General features: G+C 46.5%; 1 protein-coding gene across 2 annotated transcripts; it reads left to right on the forward strand.

Annotated features, from left to right (window-relative positions):
• Window positions 1-1,228: 1,228 nt before the first annotated feature.
• LOC101353460 (1,25-dihydroxyvitamin D(3) 24-hydroxylase, mitochondrial) lies at window positions 1,229-18,750 on the forward strand. Of its 2 annotated transcripts, XM_004370225.1 has the most exons (11): window positions 1,317-1,574; window positions 1,785-1,975; window positions 3,189-3,282; window positions 5,321-5,417; window positions 8,643-8,734; window positions 9,576-9,687; window positions 12,277-12,422; window positions 16,498-16,664; window positions 17,742-17,820; window positions 18,337-18,528; window positions 18,630-18,750. In XM_004370225.1, the coding sequence occupies exons 1-11, from the start codon at window positions 1,317-1,319 to the stop codon at window positions 18,738-18,740; spliced, it is 1,539 nt and encodes a 512-aa protein (XP_004370282.1). In that variant the 3' UTR covers window positions 18,741-18,750. The 2 variants fall into 2 exon arrangements, with proteins under 2 accessions (XP_004370283.1, XP_004370282.1); XM_004370226.1 differs by lacking the exon at window positions 18,337-18,528 and having other exon boundaries at window positions 1,229-1,574.
• Window positions 18,751-19,048: the final 298 nt, after the last annotated feature.

Raw genomic sequence — 19,048 nt, forward strand, 5'->3', positions numbered from 1 at the left:
ACACACACACGAGTGCGCTTAGGGCGGATTTTGCAGGCAGTGGGGTGGGTCTGGATGGGGGTCTGAGGCTTGAAGCTGCGTCTATCTGACCTTGCACAAGGGAGTCGGTATCTAAGAAAACGGAGGCAGCTGGTGGACAAGGGGGAGGTAGCCCAGCCCCGTTTAAGCGCTGCCATCGCAAGGCACGCTCTCATCGCGCATTTCAACCACCAGAGAGGTTACTTCTAGCACTACCACCACCACTACCCTTGATGAGCGCTGACTGTGGACGAAGCCCTACGGTGAACACTGCATACATTCATTCATTCCATCTTCGTAACAACCCAAAAGGGAGCAGCCTGGGAGGCAGGTCTACAAACACCACCGGCCGTCCTTGCCCAGGTTAAGACAAGAAGGTGAAATCCGTCTTTTGATGCACTTCACTGTCTCAAATCCCCCCCACCTTGGGGGGTGCAGGCAGCGAGCCTTCCTCCAAAGGCAGTTCAGCCCAGGCTGGCCAAAGCCGGCTCCCCCGGAGGCGCCCGCTCTCGCGCCCTGCAAAGGCAGCCCTCCGGGGCCTGCACTCGGAGACCTCGCCGCCGGGCAGCGGATTGTGCAAGCGCAGGGCTGCGCTGCCGCCACCGTCGGCTCCTGCCGCCAGGGGAGGACGGGGCGGGCTCGGTCTACACCCGGTGAACTCACGGCGCCGCGGGCCTCCGGGCGCTATCTCCGGGGTGGAGCCCGCGCGCTCCTGCCGGGCTGCAGCGCACCGGTCACCCGAGGCGCGGATGCCCTCGCTCACCTCGCTGACTCCATCCCTTTCCACCACCGCCCCCTCGTCCCGCGTCCCTGGTGGCCTGGCCAGCCCGGGCCCACTCAGCGCGCTCATTGGCCACCCCAAGCCTGCCCCGTTTCCATAAATACTTGGTCCCCGGCCTGGGTGCATGAAGAGGGACAGGAGCAAAGAGCAAGGCCAGCAGCAGCTCTTCCACCCTCTATGACACCTCCACCCCGCGGCTCCAGACCCTAGAAGTCAGACGTGCTGCCAGCCGGACCCGCATCCTTCCTCTAGTGGTCCCTCGCCCCCCGATTGCCCTCCTGCAGCGCCTGAGTCCAGCGCGCCGCGGCCGGAGGCTGCTGCCCGGTGCAGCGTCTAGCATCCTCGTCGACATCCTCTCTGCTCCCCGCCCCTCCTTCGCCCTCTCCAGCACACCTGCGGGCCCTTTTCGCCTCTCTTTCGCAGAATCGAAAGCCCCACAATCCCACCAGCCTCTCTGTAGCATCCTCGCCCTGCCCAGTCCGCGCACCTTCCCACGCGCCCGATCTCCCTTGATGCTATGAGGTCCCCCATCAGCAAGAGCCACCCCCTGGCCACCTTCCTGCAGCAGTTGCGCAGCCTCGGGCAGCCCCCCAGACCCGTGACATTGACGGCGTGCACGACCCCTCGGCCGCGGGAGGTGCCCTTCTGCCCGCTGACGGCCCGTGGCGAGGCGCAGAAAGAGTCCGCCCTGCCCGGCCCCACCAACTGGCCGCTGCTGGGCAGCCTGCTGGAGATCCTCTGGAAAGGAGGACTCAAGAAGCAGCACTACACGCTGGTAACTGCCTGGTCGCACCCCGACCCCCTCTGCCCTCCCTGCCCTGCCTTCCCAGCCGCGCTCCACACTCTCCCCGAGACGCGCGGCTGGGACGCAGGGTGCGCTCGGCCGTCCCGGCGACGGCGGTCGGGGTCCCCGGGGAGGCAGGAGGCGGGAGCAGGGAGCAGCGCCGATGCGCGCCGACTCCGCGCTGTGCCCCGCCTGCTGCAGGCGGAGTACCACAAGAAGTACGGCAAGATTTTCCGCGTGAAGCTGGGTTCCTTCGACTCGGTGCACCTGGGCTCGCCGAGCCTGCTGGAGGCGCTGTACCGCACTGAGAGCGCGTACCCCCAGCGGCTGGAGATCCGACCGTGGAAGGCCTATCGCGACTATCGCAAGGAGGGCTACGGACTGCTGATCTTGTGAGTCCCGGAAGGTGGCGGGGTGGGGACAGGCGGCAAGGCCTGATGCGCGGGGAAACTGGGGAGGGGGACAGGAGTTAAGGGTTTCCTGGGGGTCTGACCCTTCTTGTGCAAGAGCGAATACCAAAGCTCCATCCAGTGCAGTCCGGAGCTCCGCAGGCACTAGAGTGGGTTGAGGGGAGAGCTGTGAGGCGCACCAAACACCCGCGTTCTCTTTGACAGCTGGGCAAGGCTACGCCTTTCCATCAAAGAAATGCCCAAACGGGGTCAGACACACTGTGGTGTTCGGACTCTTGGGCTGGATGCGGTTCTGAAATCAGCGGTCCAGGCACACATCTTACACAAACAAACGTCTCCCTTAATCTTCCCAGAAACCCCCAGGATCCGGGCTCTTCGAAGCTCAAAAGTCAGAAATTGACTTCTTTTGCTCTTGACTGTGACCTTTCTCCCCCCGGGGCGGTTATTCCCTAGGTGTCATTGGAAAGGTGGGATGAGGAGGGCAGCCAAGGTTGCATTTGAGAAAGATAAACGCTACAATATGCTGCAGTTCCTCTGTTTTTAATCGCTAGCGTTTAACAAGTTAACACTTTTCGTTTACCCCCGAATTGTAATGCCTTAACGGTTGTATTTTTCACGTTGTAATTACTGGGGGTTAAAACCTGAATGCATGCTGCATGGCAGCCTGTATGGTCCAACACATGGTGGGGCACGTGTAATACAGGTGCTTACTGGGAACAGGCTTTTTACAACGTCGTGAATCTCTGTATGTTGTTACTTGGAGGCAATGGGCACAATTCTAAACTTGAGGTGTTTTGTGAAAACGAGGCTCAGGCTAACAGGTTGAAAGAAGACAAGGATTGAACTCAAACAGGCCCGGGTTGTTGGTGAAGGGGGTGTTCACATATCCACTCTTACCACTGTGACTCCAGGCTTCCCGTCTTCCAGCCCCACCCCTGCCAGGGCACCTCAAAAGCCCTGAATCCAAATGATCCGACTTCACCTTCCGGGTACAGTGTCTGACTGGGAAGAAAGGTGCTTTTCCATCCTCCTCGTCAAACCAGCCCCAAAGTCTGGGTCTTGCCAATATTCCTGGCACGCATCTCAGCTTCCATTTGATTGCACAGCTGATGAAACTGCAGAGCTGGAGGTAACTCTGCTTCTCCCTTCTTTTCTTTGCAGTTTGCTCTAACTGTAATTCTGCTTCTCTCCCCAGGGAAGGAGAAGACTGGCAGAGGGTTCGGAGTGCCTTTCAAAAGAAACTAATGAAACCAGTGGAAATTATGAAGCTGGACAACAAAATCAATGAGGTTTGCAGGCTGGGGCCAGCTTTCCAGGGTCTCTCGGGTACAGAGGGATGTTTGCGGAGCTTAGAGTCACACCTACAAAGTGCAGAGGGAAAAGCAGACAATTTGGAGAATTCGGGGAGTCTCCACCTTCTCCCCCTTCTGCTCCATATTCCCTCCCCCAAGCCCTTATTTCTCACTCCCTTGCCCATTTTTTAAGTAATATCTCAATGAGGGTGCAGTTATGAGCATACTTTGGTATTCCACAGTCTTGGATTTGAGCCCCAGCCTTCTACCCATTAGCTATGTGACCTGGCCTAACCTCTCTAAGCCTGTTTCCCAGTCTGCAAAATGGGAGTAACAATTCCCCCACCACAAGTTAACTGTGACGATTAAATGAGATGATGCTTGTAAAATTTTAGGCGATGACATTTGAGCTGGGTTTTGCAGGATGAGTAGGAGTCTGCAGGCCAGAGAAGACGGGAAAAGGCATCCCAGGTAGAGCCAATAGCATGCTAAAATATGGAGGCCTGAGATGGCATGGTTTGTTCATAGTCTAGTACATTTAGTGCAGCTGAAGTGAGGCTTTCTCTGAAATGATGCTGGACAGGGGACAGGTCTGGACAATATTTTTGTGCCATGCTATGGTACTTGGCCATTGTCCTTTAGCCAACAGGGAGCGAAGGAGGGTTGTAAGCATATGGTAAACTTTTTACTATTGCCCACTTTGAGTGTTTATTTTGAACTGGAATTATACCCAGATGGGATCTTATAGGTTAGGGATTGCAAACTCAGAAGCTTTCAGGAGCCAGGTAATTAATATAAGTGAATAAGGCAGGCCCAGTATGGATGTCAGCAAACAGAATAATGTTCCCTAGAGGGAAGAGCTGTCACCCAGCCCCTTCCAGTTGCTGCCACCTGGGAAGGTAGAGCCAGTGTGGCTAGATCTTGTAGTTATTTTTATTTATTTTTTTAAAGAGCAGTAGGAAATCCATATTTTTCATGTGAAATCTCTGGATTTTTAAATGGTAACAAATTCAAAGTACCATATTTTTACGCAAATAATGCACACCTTCTACGTTTGTCTGCCAACTGCACCCTCCCTCCTCCCCCTCCCAGGTATTTTCATAAACACATTATGCTGAATGTTTTTACAGCAACAAATACCACAAGTGGATGGCTTTAACAATCAGGAATGTATTTTCTCACAGTCTAGGGGGCTAGAATCTGAATACAGGGCACCGGCTCCAGGGGAGGGCTTTCTGTCAGCTCTCTGGGAAGGTCCTTGTCTCTTTTTAGCGTCTGTTGGCCTGGCATTCCTTGGTTCCTTGGTGATCTTCATGTGGCTTGGCATCTCTCTTCCCCCATCTCTGCTTGCTTTCTGGCTGGTTTCATCTCTTTTCTATCTCAAAAGAGATTGATTTAAGACACACCCTACACTAATACTGTCTCATTAACATAACAAAGAAAACCCATTTCCAAGTGGGATTATAACCACAGGGGTTAAGAGTTACAACATATATTTTAGGGGGTCATGATTTAATCCATAACAAAGCTATTTAGTTACAGAGCTGCATCCAGGATATGCAGGTCTTCTGCCTCCAAGTCCAACATGCTTAACACAACACTCCCCAGTAAGATGTTTTCTTGCCCAGACCGGGAAGTGGCAAACCTCAGGATCAGTACAGCATCATTCCCGGAGATGCTGTGTCAACGGGGACACTTGACAGATCCCTCCTTGGTGGTTTATTCCCTGTTCCGATTAGAAGAAACGCTTTTCTTTTCTTAAATTGCTGCAATCATTTTTAGATCAAAAGCTGAATGTTCAGCTTCAGGGTGGCTGCAGGAAAAGCTCAGGAAAGACCCAGGACAAGGTTGTTCGGGGATAGGGTAGTGTCCCAGAAAAATATATACCCGGTGTTACTTCAGAAAAAAAGAATGTTACGGGCGCTGAATAAACAATGTAGCAATACCTGAAGTTAGATTACTGAGCCTGACTTTTTTTTGTTTGTTTTTTTTTTTAATGATTTTAAAATGTTTTTTTGTGGTTGCTTTCTTTAAGGTCTTGGCTGATTTTATGGGGAGACTGGATGAACTCTGTGATGAACGAGGCCACATTGAAGACTTATACAGTGAGCTGAACAAATGGTCCTTTGAGAGTAAGTTGCAGTTAGTCTTGTTCATTGGATTTTGCAAGTGATATGGTGGATTAAATGCGACTTTGTCGACAACTCTCCCAAAACCATACATGATTGCTGACTAGGGAAAAGCCATACTATTCCTAGTAATGGCTCTTTAAAGCACTCAAGTTGTACCTTGCACTATGGTTTGTTCAAGCAGTCATTCAACAAACACTATACACCTGTTATGGGTCAGGCACTGTGCTAGGTCCTAGGTGCTAGATCCTGCTGCCCTGGGGGAGCTTAGACTCCTGTAGGAGTGACAGTCAACAAGTCAATATATTTTAATATATACCCCGTCAAGGGGTAAAGACAAAGCATACGGGAGTCAAGAAAGAACACGAAAGAGGTGCTGAGGTGAGGCAAGTCCTCTTAGGTAAGGTGACATCTGAGGTGAGACTTACAGGAAGGAAAGGACCAAGCCCAAGGGGTACCTGCGGAAGAGTGTTCCAGGCAGAGGAGACAGGAAGTGCAAATGCCCCGAGGTGGATGCATGAGTGGTGCCTCTGAGGAACTCAAGGATGCTGGTATGAGTGGATGAGGGTAAGCAAAGGGGACAGTGTGCAAAAGGAGCCAAGGTCACAAAGGACACAGGCACCAGATCAGGCAGGACCTGTAGGTGCTTGTAAGGACTTGGGCTTTTATTCTGAAACAGGTGGCGACCCAGCCCCTTTCTACCTTTTTGCTCATCCATCCTTAGCTTGTTAGCTTGCCGCAAGATGACTGCTGCACCTTCTGGCCTCACTTCTGCCTTCTAGGCAAACACAAAGAAGGGAGGGAAGAGCTAAGCCAGCTGCATGGCCACTGTTTATCAAGAAAGCAAAGGCTGCTTCCTCTCAGATCCCATTGGCTGCAACTGGGTCATGTGGCTATTCGGTCAGCTGTGAGGCAGGCTGGGAAATCAGGAAATGAGTTGTCATCTGGGTCTTAAACCCATCCTGATTTACTGCCTGAGCACTGGGACACAGCCACTCTACACAACATTGTAGGTAAGAAACGGGAGAATGGGTTCTGGGAAGGCCATTAGCAATATCTACTACCCATGATATCAATGATCAACTCTGGCAAAAGCAAGACGTTGCGGGAGAGAGTCACTCATGTATAAAGAATAGCTATATTTGCACAGTAGCGACATTTTGTGGATTCAAATTGCATGCCACACAAATGGGAAAGCAGGACTCCTGGGTTGCTCCCACCCATGCTTGGTGTCTTAGAAACACTGGAGGGTATAGACGGATCAGGCCTGCTGCCCCCTTGATACCACAACCTGCTATTAAAGAGCAAACTGTTTGTGCTGTTGAATATGCTCTACCAAGTGGGCTGCTTAGCTCTTAACGACCCAGGTATTCCTAAACAGGAAAAGATATCTTAGTTTTAAGATGCTTTTTTGGTTAAATAATGATCATCTCTTAAACGGTGATTTCCCAAATTTCAGACATTCTTGTATACTTCCTAATATTTTCCAAACCTGCATACTACTTGTTCTATTTAGTTAAGTAGCATTTTTTTTTATTCGTTGTTTAACTGAAGTTTATCTTTGAAGGAAAACTTACAATACTACCATAAAGCCAAAGTCAGAATCACTGGCATAAATAGGAGATTATGAAAAAATAAATAATAATTTGTTCAAAGATCTTTGTTGGTATAGCACCCAGAGTCATCTCACACACCCCTAGTGCTATATATACGTGCCATGCTCTGTGGAACACAAATATGAGAAAACCTTGAGAGACTGAACAGGAATGACTGGGTTTGGAAAAATAGGGACATAGTTGGAAAAGCTGTGATTTGCACTAAGCTGCTTGACTCTGTCATTTCTCAGCTTTATGATATCAGGCCATTTACCCTCTTGGTCCCGGCCTCCTGTTCTGTAAGTTCACAGATAATTGTCATTGTTGGGTACCGTTGAGTCGATTCCGACTCACAGTGACCTTGTAGGACAGAGCAGAACTGCCCCACAGGGTTTTCTCGGCTGTAACCTTTGCAGAAGCAGATCACCAGGTCTTTCTCCCGTGGAGCCGCTGGGTGGGTTCAAACTGCCGATCCTTTTGGTTAGCAGCTGAGCACTTAACCATTGTGCCACCAGGGCTCCTTCGAGAACTAATTACCTGCCTATTAAAAGGTGCTAGCAGTGATCCTGGGTCATAAAAGAAAACAGTCATAGATGGTATTTTGGGGACAATTGGAGAAATTTTTAATGGATACATTTTAGATGTATTCTGGAATGATTGCTAATGTTCTTAGGGTGTTTATGGCATCAGGTTATGTAGGAGAATGGCTTTGTTCTCATGAGGCCACAGCTGAAGTATTTAGGTGTGAGTTGTCATGAGGGCTAAAAGTTATGTTCAAATGGTTCAGCACCCACATCGCAAACTTGTACGTACAGACACACACAGAGAAAGTAATTGTGGCAAAATGGTGAAGACTACTGCGTCAGAGTTAAGAGTATACAGGTATTTACTGTACTATTCTTTCAACTTTTCTGTAGATAGAAAGTTTCAAAATAAAAGTTGGGAAGTTAAAACAAAAAGGTTATTGTGTTAGTAAAACGGAAACATAAAATGTGCTGGCTCAGCTCCCGGCTCCTGGCAGATAGTGAATGTTTTTGTAAGGTGTCTTCCAGTCTGTTTTCGACTCCTAGTGACCTCATGTGACAGAGCAGAACTACTCCATAGGGTTTTCTAGATCAAGAGGTCTTTCTCCCATGGAGCTGCTAGTGGGTTCAAGCTGCCAACCTTTGAGCCACCATGGCTTCTTATATAGTGAATGCTCAGTTCACAGTTGTTCTCTTCCCTCTCTCTTCTCATGAATGGCTTTCCTACCGATCATTATTAAAGCAACAGGATCCAATAAATGACTCCAACATCACAGCTGGGTCCAAGGCACACATAGCATAGCCCTGAGTCGATGGTGCCTTTCCTCCATCCCCGGGTGTCTTCCGTGTCCCTGAAATGACTAAGGACCGTGCGTCTCTGACCAGGAGGTTCTGATGGGAGTGAGGCATGGGACCTGGAGATCATTTCTAGAAAGAGGACAGATCATGTCCCTTCTCTCAGGCCCTCCTCGATGTTCCTAGACTTCTGCTCTTTCTTAGAAAAGACCGCACTTTTACAAGACACAGAACTGTACCTTTAATAGCCAGCTAATCAGAGACTCCAGCGTGGCTGGGATGGTGTAACAATTGGTGATTGTTTTAAATAACAGGTATCTGCCTTGTGTTATATGAGAACAGATTTGGCCTCCTTCAGAAGAACACAGGGGAGGAAGCTTTGAACTTCATCATGGCCATCAAAACAGTAAGCATCCGCTTTAGGAGAGCAGTTTTCCCAACTCAGGTTTTATAGTTGAGAACTTAACAGATGGACATCACCGTGTTTCCCAAAGGGTGGCACGCACACATATTTTATTTCAATAGTTAAATGTTTCTGTTAAGGTGAATTATATATTTTAATGTGTATCTGTGCATATATGCAGAGGTAAAAGAAGAACATTAAACCCAATATTTCCTTGCTTAGGCAAGGTCCAAGTAGGTGTTTCAGCTCAAGGCTGGTTGATTAAAACTATGGTTTAAAAGAGTGAAAATTTTCAGATTTTAATTTTTTTGAATAGTTGAGTGATATGTGGATATGGTAGAAACTGAAATTAGCTTGAGAATGACTAAAGTTTGGGAATTCATGGAAATTGAAGTGAATATCAAAGTTAGAGTTTTTAAACTTTTTTTCTGTTTTACTTTTAGGTCATAAGGTTTTTGGTTAAACAAATCCAGTGGAAAAATTATAATTTTCGATATTTCTTGGGAGTGGGGTGAGGGCAGCAAGTAGGTATTTCTTCTAGGAAAAGTGTAGTGAGGGCTTTGACTTCTTGCCTTTTGGGGTACAAAGTGTGCTGGCAGGGATGGATTACCCAATAAGTAAGGTACACACAGACTTACTTGTGCTTACTTAGTAATCTGTAGTGCACAGTTTCACGTTTTTCACCACATCGGATTACTAAGTAAATGCAAGTAAGCCTGTGCGTACCTTGCTTACTGGTTAATCCACCCCTGGGTGCTGCTATTTGGAATGCCCCTCTTTCCTAATGAAGGTTGTCTTTGAGAGAATGAGAATCTGGGGTGAAAGGCACTTGTGTTTCTCACAGATGATGAGCACATTTGGGAGGATGATGGTCACCCCGGTGGAGCTACACAAAAGCCTCAACACGCGGGTCTGGCGGGACCACACGCTGGCCTGGGACACCATTTTCAAATCAGGTAAGAGTGGCCTCTTCCACACTGGCCACACACACTCCCAGCGGCCCTGTCTTCTGGCTGCTGTGGGAAGCCTGGGGTGATCTTCCTGGGCTAACCACCTTGGACTCTCCAGGGATCTGCTCCAGCTGATTCTTTGCGAACGCATGAGCTGGGGCTTGCCCTCCCGTAGAGGAATTCTAAGGAAAAGGCAAGGAGTAGCTTTCCGTCGTCATCTTTGGCGGCTATGGGAGGGAGTAAGAGCAGGAGCTTTGGAGTCAGAGACGCCTGGGTTCAAGCCCCGGTTCTATTACTGGGCGTGGTGGCTTGGCCAGTGTGCTGTCACTTTCTCATCCTCAGTTGCCTTGTCTCTAAAATGGGCCAATAATAATAATAATGCCTACCTCAATGCAGCTGTTTCTAGGGTTTTTATAAATAGCATAAAAACCTTGCATGTCACACTGTCTTAATGGATCAGAGCTATTTCTGCTTAATATAGAGGGAACATTTGGTGCCAGGTATTGTGTGGTGCAAACGGTTAAGCACTAGACTACTAGCCAAAAGATTGGCAGTTCAAGCCCACCCAGAGGCACCTTGGAAGACAGACCTGGAGATCTACTTCTGGAAAGTCACTGTCTTGAAAACCCTATGTAGCAGTTCTACTCTGCATACATGGGGTTGACGGCAACTAACAGCAACAATAGATAGATGATAGATAGATAGATGATAGATGATAGATAGATAGATAGATAGATACTGTCTTAGTCTTCTAGTGCCGCTATTTAACAGAAATATCACAAGTGGATGGCTTTAACAAAGAGAAATTTATTCTCTCACAGTCTAGTAGGCTAAAAGTCCAAATTCAAGGCATTAGCTCCAGCCGAAGGCTTTCTCTCTGTTGGCTCTGGAGGAAGGTCCTTGTCATCAATCTTCCCCTGGACTAGGAGCTTCTCCATGCAGGAACCCCAAGTCCAAAGGACATGCTATTCTCCTGGCTCTTGCTTCTTGGTGGTATGAGGTCCCCATGTCTCTCTGCTCGCTTCTCTCTTTTATATCTCAAAAGAGCTTGGCTTAAGACACTATCTAATCTTGCAGATCTCATCCATATAACTGCTGCTAATCCGTCGCATTAACGTCATAGAGATAGGATTTACAACACACAGGGAAATCACATCAGATGACAGAATGGTAGACAGTCATACAATACTGGGAATCATGACCTAGCCAAGTTGACAGATATTTTGGGGGGACACAATTCAATCCATGACAGATACCAAACCGAACCTGTTGCCGTTGAGTCAATTCCAACTCATAGCGGCCCTATAGGACAGAGTAGAACTGCCCCATAGGGTTTCCAAGGCTGTAATCTTTATAGAAGCAGATTGCTGCATCTTTCTGCCGCAAAATGGCTGGGGGGTTTGAACCACTGACCTTTCGGTTAGCAGCCAAGTGCTTAACCACTGCGCCACCAGGGCTTCTTTGTATACATATAGAATTGTATATATATATGTGGGTGTGGGTGTGTGTGTGTGTGTGTGTTTATTTAATCTTCACAATCTCACAACAAATCTTTTATTGGCCCCAGTGATGCAACAGAGACACATAGAAGTTAATAAGTTAATAAGTCAATCAAGATTCCACGCTAGGTGATGGCAAAGCTGGGGTTTGAAGCCAGGCAGAAGAGCTCTAGAGGCTCAGACCCAAACCATGGGCCAAATATTCTCATCATCGCCGCTATCGTTACTCTCAGGGTCGTTTGTATGATGGATTGGAGTGAGGGAGACACATGCCTAGCATGTACTTTATTAATCTTGGAAATTTTTACAGCATTGTCAACATGCACGGGTATTGTACTTTCCTGTGTGGGCGTGTCTTTGGTAACATGGTGGCAGTTGGGTTCCTCCTCTCCTCTATTGCCAGAATTTGGGAGCCAAACCTTCCTTTGCCTCTATTTGTGGCTATATCAGCTGAAGTCCTGGATCTAAAGTTCAAGTTCTGATTCTGACAGTGAGCCCTCGTCCTACCTCCATCTCATGCTCATCCCTTCCATATTTTGGTCGTTGTTGTGTGTCATGGAGACAGACTTATAGTGATGCCATGTGACGGAGTAGAACTACTATGGGTTTTTCTTGGCTGTAATCTTTAAGGGAGTAGATCGCCAGAGCTTTCTCCCACGGAGCCACTGGGTGGGTTCAAATCACCAACCTTTCGGGTAGCAGCTGAGCACTTAACCATTGCTCTGCAAGCGTTCCTTGCTTCTATGCTTTAAGCTCTTGCTGTGCAGAGTGGTGTGTGGACTGGCAGCACTGGCAACACCTAAGATCTTGTGAGAGAAACCCACTTGCCGCCACTCCAGACCCTGAGTCAGAACCTGCCTTTTCCGGAGATTCCCAGGTAATTTCCATGCCTGTTAAAGTTTGAGAGGCATTGCTCACGTGGGCTTTGAGGAGTCCTTGCCACTTAACACGAAGGCAATATTAGCTTATTTAACAAATTGTCAGTGTTCCTAAAAAGCCCTTTTATACATTGCAAGAAGGATTTTATCTAGGTTCTTTTGTTCTTTTTCTGATCTTAGTCTCCAACTAACTCTCTCTCCCCTTCCTCTTCCAATAGTCAAATCATCTATCAACAGCCGGTTAGAGAAGTATTCTCAGACACCGAGTGCAGATTTCCTTTGTGACATTTATCACCACAATCGGCTTTCAAAGAAAGAATTGTATGCTGCCGTCACGGAGCTCCAGCTGGCTGCAGTAGAAACGGTAATGCTGGGCTGATTTTACTTTGCTACATAGTCTGCACAATTTTTTCATGATGAATTTTAAATAGTCATTCACCAATTCACTCATTCCACAAGGATTAACTGAGCACTAATTTTAGCAAAAATGCAGAGTCCCATCCTAGATGCTATGGCAAGTCCAGCGCACAGTTCTTGTACCTAAACACGTGGTGGTGTTGTTAGGTGCTGTCCAGTTGGTTCCAACTCACAGTGACCCCACGTACAACAGCACGAAACACCGCCTGGTCCTGCGCCATCCTCACAAGCGTTGCTATCCTTGAGCCCATCATTGCAGCCACTGTGTTAATCCATCCCGTTGAGGGTCTTCCACTTTTTCACTGACCCTCTATTTTACCAAGCATGATGGCCTTCAGGGACTGATCCCTGCTGATAACATGTTCAAAGTATATGAGACATAGCCTGGCCATCCTTGCTTCTAAGGAGCATTCTGGCTGTACCTCTTCCAAGACACATTTGTTCATTCTTCTGGCAGTCCATGGTATACTCAGTATTCTTCGCCAACACCATAATTCAAAGCCATCAATTCTTCTTTGGGCTTCCTTATTCATTGTCCAGCTTTTGCATGCATATGAGGTGACTGAAAACACCATGGCTTGGGTCAGGTGCGGCTTAGTCTTCAAGGTGACATCTTTGCTTTTTAACACTTAAAAGAGATGTTTTGCAGTAGATTTGGCCAATGCAATAGGTCATTTGATTTCTTGACCGCTGCTTCCATGGGCATTGATTGTGGATCCAAGTAAAACATGTGGTAGGAGGAGAATTAAGGTGCTCTAATGACTACAAAAGCAAAAACCAAACCAGTCGCTATCCAGCTGATTCCAGCTCCTGGTGGCCTTGTCAGAGTAGAACTGTGTTCTACAGAGTTTTCAGTGGCTGATTTTTGGCAAGTTAATCATCAGGCCTTTCCTTTGAGGCACCTCTGAGTGGACTCAAACCTCCAACCTTTCAGTTAGCAGCCAAGTGCGAAAAATCTGCACCACCCGGGGACTCAAAAATCCGGAGTAGGATATGATAAGCGGCGAGAGAAACATGCAAACCGCTGTGGGAATTTGGATGCGGTGACGTTTCACACCCTACTACGACAGATAATCTAGATTTTAAAAATAGGATATATTATAGGTGGTTACACGTTACCACTAAGTACCTCACTCCGCCTATTATTTACTGTCAAAATATTGAAATACTCTCTCCGCCGAGCTGATACTATCTTTCTTTTCTGCTTAAAATTGTAAAATAGTGAGTTAAGAAAACTTGATTTTAATTCCAATGAAACAGTTTATTTTAAATATCAAAATTCTGCCTCCAGCGTGGTTGATAGTCATAGTGGATACTTAGCGTAGCTAAATCCCAAACATGAACACCGACATCAGCACTTGCATGGCTTTAATTGTCTTTGTTTTATTTTTCAAGCTGATATTGGAGTGACGGATATTCATATTTCTCATAGGTCCAGCGTTTCGTATGCTTTATAGTCATTAAGCAGAATATATACCAGTTCACTTCTTTTCCGTGTTTATTCCTTCTGTAGTGTTTCTTGTTGGAAGAAAAGGTAGGGTCTTCTACGTCAGTGGAATAGTAAGGTTCTTATTTCTCCTCATGCTCCAGAAGTGGGGATTCCTTTTAGGTCACTTTCCCGTTGGCTCACCCTAAGAGGCCTTAGAGTGATAAAAGTCAACTTTCACCCATTCTTCTTCTTCTTGTTTTTCCAACTGGAATATGAGCTCCATGAGGGCAATGACTTGGTTTTGTCCACTGACATATTTCCAGAACCTAGACCAATATTTAGTATGTTGTAGGTGCTCAATAAATATTTGTGAAATAGGTTAAAAATACAGCAACTATTGAGTGCCTACTATATGCCAGGCACTGTTCAAGTGCTTGAGAGGCCACCATGAACCAGAGACAACGGTCCTCCCCGTCATGGAACTTACATGCTAGTGGACGTGTAAACAAACAAATCTGATCATTTCAGATAGCGGTAGGGGCCTTGGAGGAAACCATGATATTGGAGCTGACTCTGGAATGATGAGAAGGAACCAGCCACATTAAAATCTGGTGGAAGAGCACTGCAGGCAGAGGAGCGGGCACATGCAAAGGCCCTGGGGCAGAAAGAGAACTAGAGCTAGAGCAGATGCAAATGTGGTAGGAGTAGGGTCTTTTGAGTCTTATTACACCTGTCATGGGAAGCTCTCGGAGGGATTTAAGCAGAGGTGTGACCTGATCAAATTTATGTTTTGAAAGGTGGAGAATGGACTTAGTGGAAGCAAAATGGGTAGTTACAAGATCCACTGCCTCCACGGAGGTCAAGCTGGGATAGTTTATGCCCCTGAGGTTTCCCAGGCCACTCCCCACCCTCAGTCACCCCCTGCAGTTACCCTAACAGGCCCAGACTGTCTTCCATGGCTTTGGTGAAAGCTACAGTTATCTGCGTTTTGGAAGCTCTATTTGGTACTTGTGGTGAGGGACCCATTGATATAGTTAAATCTGTTTCTTTTTTAGTCCTGGCTATTCTGAAGGTCACAATTGGAAAATCAGAGAAATCTGAACGTGTTTCTAACTTGGGGGCTACGCCCTCTTCCTGTTTTGTAAATTGGAGTCTCGTAATAATGGCGTCCACAGTTTATTTGCAGCCGAGGCTGCTGCTCCTCTGACATGAAGTAGCCCGCCTTGGAGGCATCTTCTTCCAAAAATAATAAATAGCATTGGCTCGGCAGCGTCTTGCACTTTGCTCGTTTGTATGAGCAGCACACGGCACTTCGCGAAAGCGTCTTCGTGTCTGCAGAGGAAGCGTGCAATGACTATTTCCAGGAGGAGTATTTGGTTTAAATTAGCTAAAACAGGACCAAAAAAACAATGCGCTTGGCTACCAGCAGTGAATATTACATAGCTAAAAGCTGCACTGGCTTCTTCCACCAATATTTTGTCTCTTCCTATTGCCTTTGGAAAGGAAATAAAGGCTGTCACTGAAAAGGACACGGGCCTTTGTCGGAAACTGTAGCTGTTTCCTTGAAATCCTCCTCTTGATGCTAGAATGTCTTATTTTGGTGTTGGCATCCTCCTTCACAGGCTCTCTACATATGGCTGGAACGCAGAATGTAGATGACGCCTGTTTTATTTTCGCGGTAACTTTTTAGGGTGGGACAGAAAACTTGTCTTTGAAACTCGAGAAATGCCGTTTCTCGTGCATTATCAATGTAAAATAAAAGTAACTCTTAGAACCAACACTCCTTCTCAGCCCCTCTCTCCCCACTCAGTTTTTATATCAAAATACTTTTACATCAAACGATGCTTAATTGAACTTTTTTATTTGCAGGTAATTGTAGCTTCCCATGCAGTTCTAAGAAACAAGAGAGAGGGATTCTGGGTACCCTTCACCCAGCTTCCCTCAGTGGGAACATCTTGACGTTGCAAACCACTGAGATTTCCAGGTTGTTTGTTGACATTGAGTCGATTCCAGCTCATGGTGATCCCATGTGTGTCAGAGTAGAACTGCTCCATAGGGTTTTCAAGCTGTGACCTTTTGGAAGCAGATTGCCAGGCCTTACTTCTGAGGCGTCTCTGGGTGGGTTTGAACCACCGACCTTTTGGTTAGTAGTCCAGTGTTTAACCATCTGTGCCACCCAGGGACCCCCCAGTGGTAATATCTTGTGTAAGTAAAGTACAGTATCACAACCGGGAAGTTGATGTTGATGCAATCCACCAGTCTTATTCAGATTTGGCCAGTTCTGCAGGCACTCATTTGTGTTCAAACAAGTTTTGTTACAAACTACATTTTACTGGTCCTAATGTAGCTGGTTATCTAAAGAAATCTGTTTTGATTCCTCGGTGAGTGAGCTGTCCTTACTTGATACGTTTTGTAAATACATCTGACTTCTCGTACATTGGATTTATTTAAGGCACAGCGAATGAGGACACGTGAAAAAGTATCACTGATAGATTTGCAGAGCACGGTGCTAGCATCAGCCTTCCTGTTCAGCTCCTGCTGGTCTCAGGCAGTTTGGTTGCTCCGACTTACATTTGTGTCCATTGGCTTTCAGACGGCAAACAGCTTAATGTGGGCACTCTACAATTTATCCCGACATCCCCAAGTGCAACAAAAGCTTCTTGAGGAAATTCAAAGAGTATTTCCTGCAAATCAGATGCCCCAGGCAAAGGATTTGAGAAATATGCCGTATTTAAAAGCCTGTCTGAAAGAATCTATGAGGTAAGAACATACCCCTAAGTCAATACGAATCTGTTAGAACACTGTTTTCTGAAAGACGCAACATGGCGCCCCCCTACCCATGGACACCCTCCCCAGCTGATTCATAAATATTTATCTGACCACAAAAAGGAGCCCTGGGACGAGATTTGTTTTCTGTTACTCATTTCCTAAATCATTTGGGAGAATTCTATTAAATCTTGGAAAGCCACTTTTAAATCAGTACTAATAATACTCTCATGAATGCTCCAAATACCAATTAAGATCAGGAGGCTGACGGAAGGACTTGAGAGGACCGGTCAGCTAGGGAAGCATAGTGTGATATGATAAGACATAGAGACATCTTTGTTTTCGAATCTCTGGAATAAGGTGTTCTTTCAAAATTCTTTTCACATCCTTTCTGGAGAACAAAACGGGCACCATCCTAGGATTAGAAAGAAATACCTTTAACATATAAAAGGGTAGATAATAGAAACTAGAGCAAACGTTAGGCTTAAGGGTGTAGCTTTAACTTCACAAAGGGTAGACAAACGAACCAACAAAAGCCCTAGAACCAACATCAGGCTTAAGGGTAAAGTCTGGAATGAGGCAAAGGAAAACCATTATTAACTACTAATAGGTCCTGTGGTAGAAGTTTAGGTCCTTGAGGGTGCAATCAGTTTGCACTCAACTACTACCCTAAAGTTAGGGTTTGAACCCACCCAGTGGCATTGTGAGAGAAAGGGCTGGCAATCTGCCTCCATAAAGATTACAGCCAAGAAAACCCTATGGAGCAGTTCTACTCTGTACCACATGGGGTTGCCATGAGTCAGTATTGACTCTATGGCAGTGGGTAGTGGAGGCTTAACCAATGCAATAAGGTAGGAAAATGGAAAGAGAGGTATAAGTGTCAGGAAGAGACAGAACTTTTTTATGAAGAGTTGTGATCATGTTATTTTTTGGAGTACAAACTTACGTAGCATTTATTTATTTAACCAGAATCTGCATTCACATTAACACTAAAGATAGTGTTGTAAAAATGTAGTAAAGATATTGGTCTGTGCTCATCCTTACATCTTTGATTTTTATTTTTTTTTTTAGGCTTACCCCAACTGTGCCATTTACAACTCGGACTCTTGACAAGGAAACTGTTCTGGGTGAATATACTTTACCCAAAGGAGTAAGTAGCATTTGTATATTCTGTACCTTAAGTGGTATTTGTAGAATTGTACCTACTTTGAAAGGTACCATTTCTAAGTAGTCATCAGATCTCCCTAAAACTGTTTACTGGGAGAGAATTTATTTTGGAAATAGAGATTGTAGAGCATTATTGAAACGCTGCATAGCATTATATTAGGAAGACTGACTATGGAGATAGAGAGACCTGGCTTCAAGTCTCACCTTAGTCTGTGTAGCCTGAAGTGAGTTCCATGACCTCGGCTCCATCATCTGTAAAATGAGAGCAATAACAGAATCGACCACGTGGGGCTGTGGTGAGGGTGTGATAGACAATCTTCGAGTTCTCTACCTGTTTATTACCTGCCACATTTTCAGCACTCCATACGTGCTGGCAGTCACCACTGTTATACATTCATGGGTTACTTTTACATTTGCAAGGTATCACTTTTGTCAATTTTGCTAGTCAAACCTTCTCTTCTGATTTATTTAAGTGCTGAATGTTTCTGTGTATTTCTAGACAGTGTTGATGCTAAATACCCAGGTGTTGGGATCCGATGAAGACAATTTTGAAGATTCAAGTCAGTTTAGACCTGAGCGTTGGCTTCAAGAGAAGATTAGTCCCTTCGCGCATCTTCCATTCGGCATTGGGAAAAGAATGTGCATTGGCCGCCGATTAGCCGAGCTCCAGCTCCACTTGGCTCTTTGCTGGGTAAAACCCTCTGACTGCAGTTCCCCAGCTGCGTTCTGTGCCACTCCACCCGCAGTTGAACAGAGGGGGTAATTCTGCTTTCTTGTACACGTGTGTTCCAGATCGTCCGCAAATACAACATCGTGGCCACCGACAACGAGCCTGTGGAGATGCTGCACCTGGGCATCCTGGTGCCCAGCCGAGAGCTCCCCATTGCCTTCTGCCGGCGATAAGATGCCTGAGGTGAGCACCTAGGGTTCGCTGTCTTCTGCAAGGTGCTATAAATGACCAAGGAATGGGCTCAGTGCAGGAGTCAGCCCGACTCGGTAGGAATACTATATGCTTAGCCCAGAGCCTGGCACCAAGTGCTCAGAAAATCCTAGCTGCTATTACTGTTTCTACGTGTGTATACAGGAGGCTGGCAAGCATTTTCTGTAAAGGGTCAGTTGGCAAGTATTTTAGGCTTTGGGGGCCATAGGGTCTCTGTCCCATCCACTCAACTCTGTCATTGCGGCATGAAAGCAGCCACAGACAGTTCGTA

This window comes from Trichechus manatus, unplaced genomic scaffold (genome assembly GCF_000243295.1).
Source record: "Trichechus manatus latirostris isolate Lorelei unplaced genomic scaffold, TriManLat1.0 scaffold00008, whole genome shotgun sequence".
Classification (NCBI taxonomy): domain Eukaryota; kingdom Metazoa; phylum Chordata; class Mammalia; order Sirenia; family Trichechidae; genus Trichechus; species Trichechus manatus.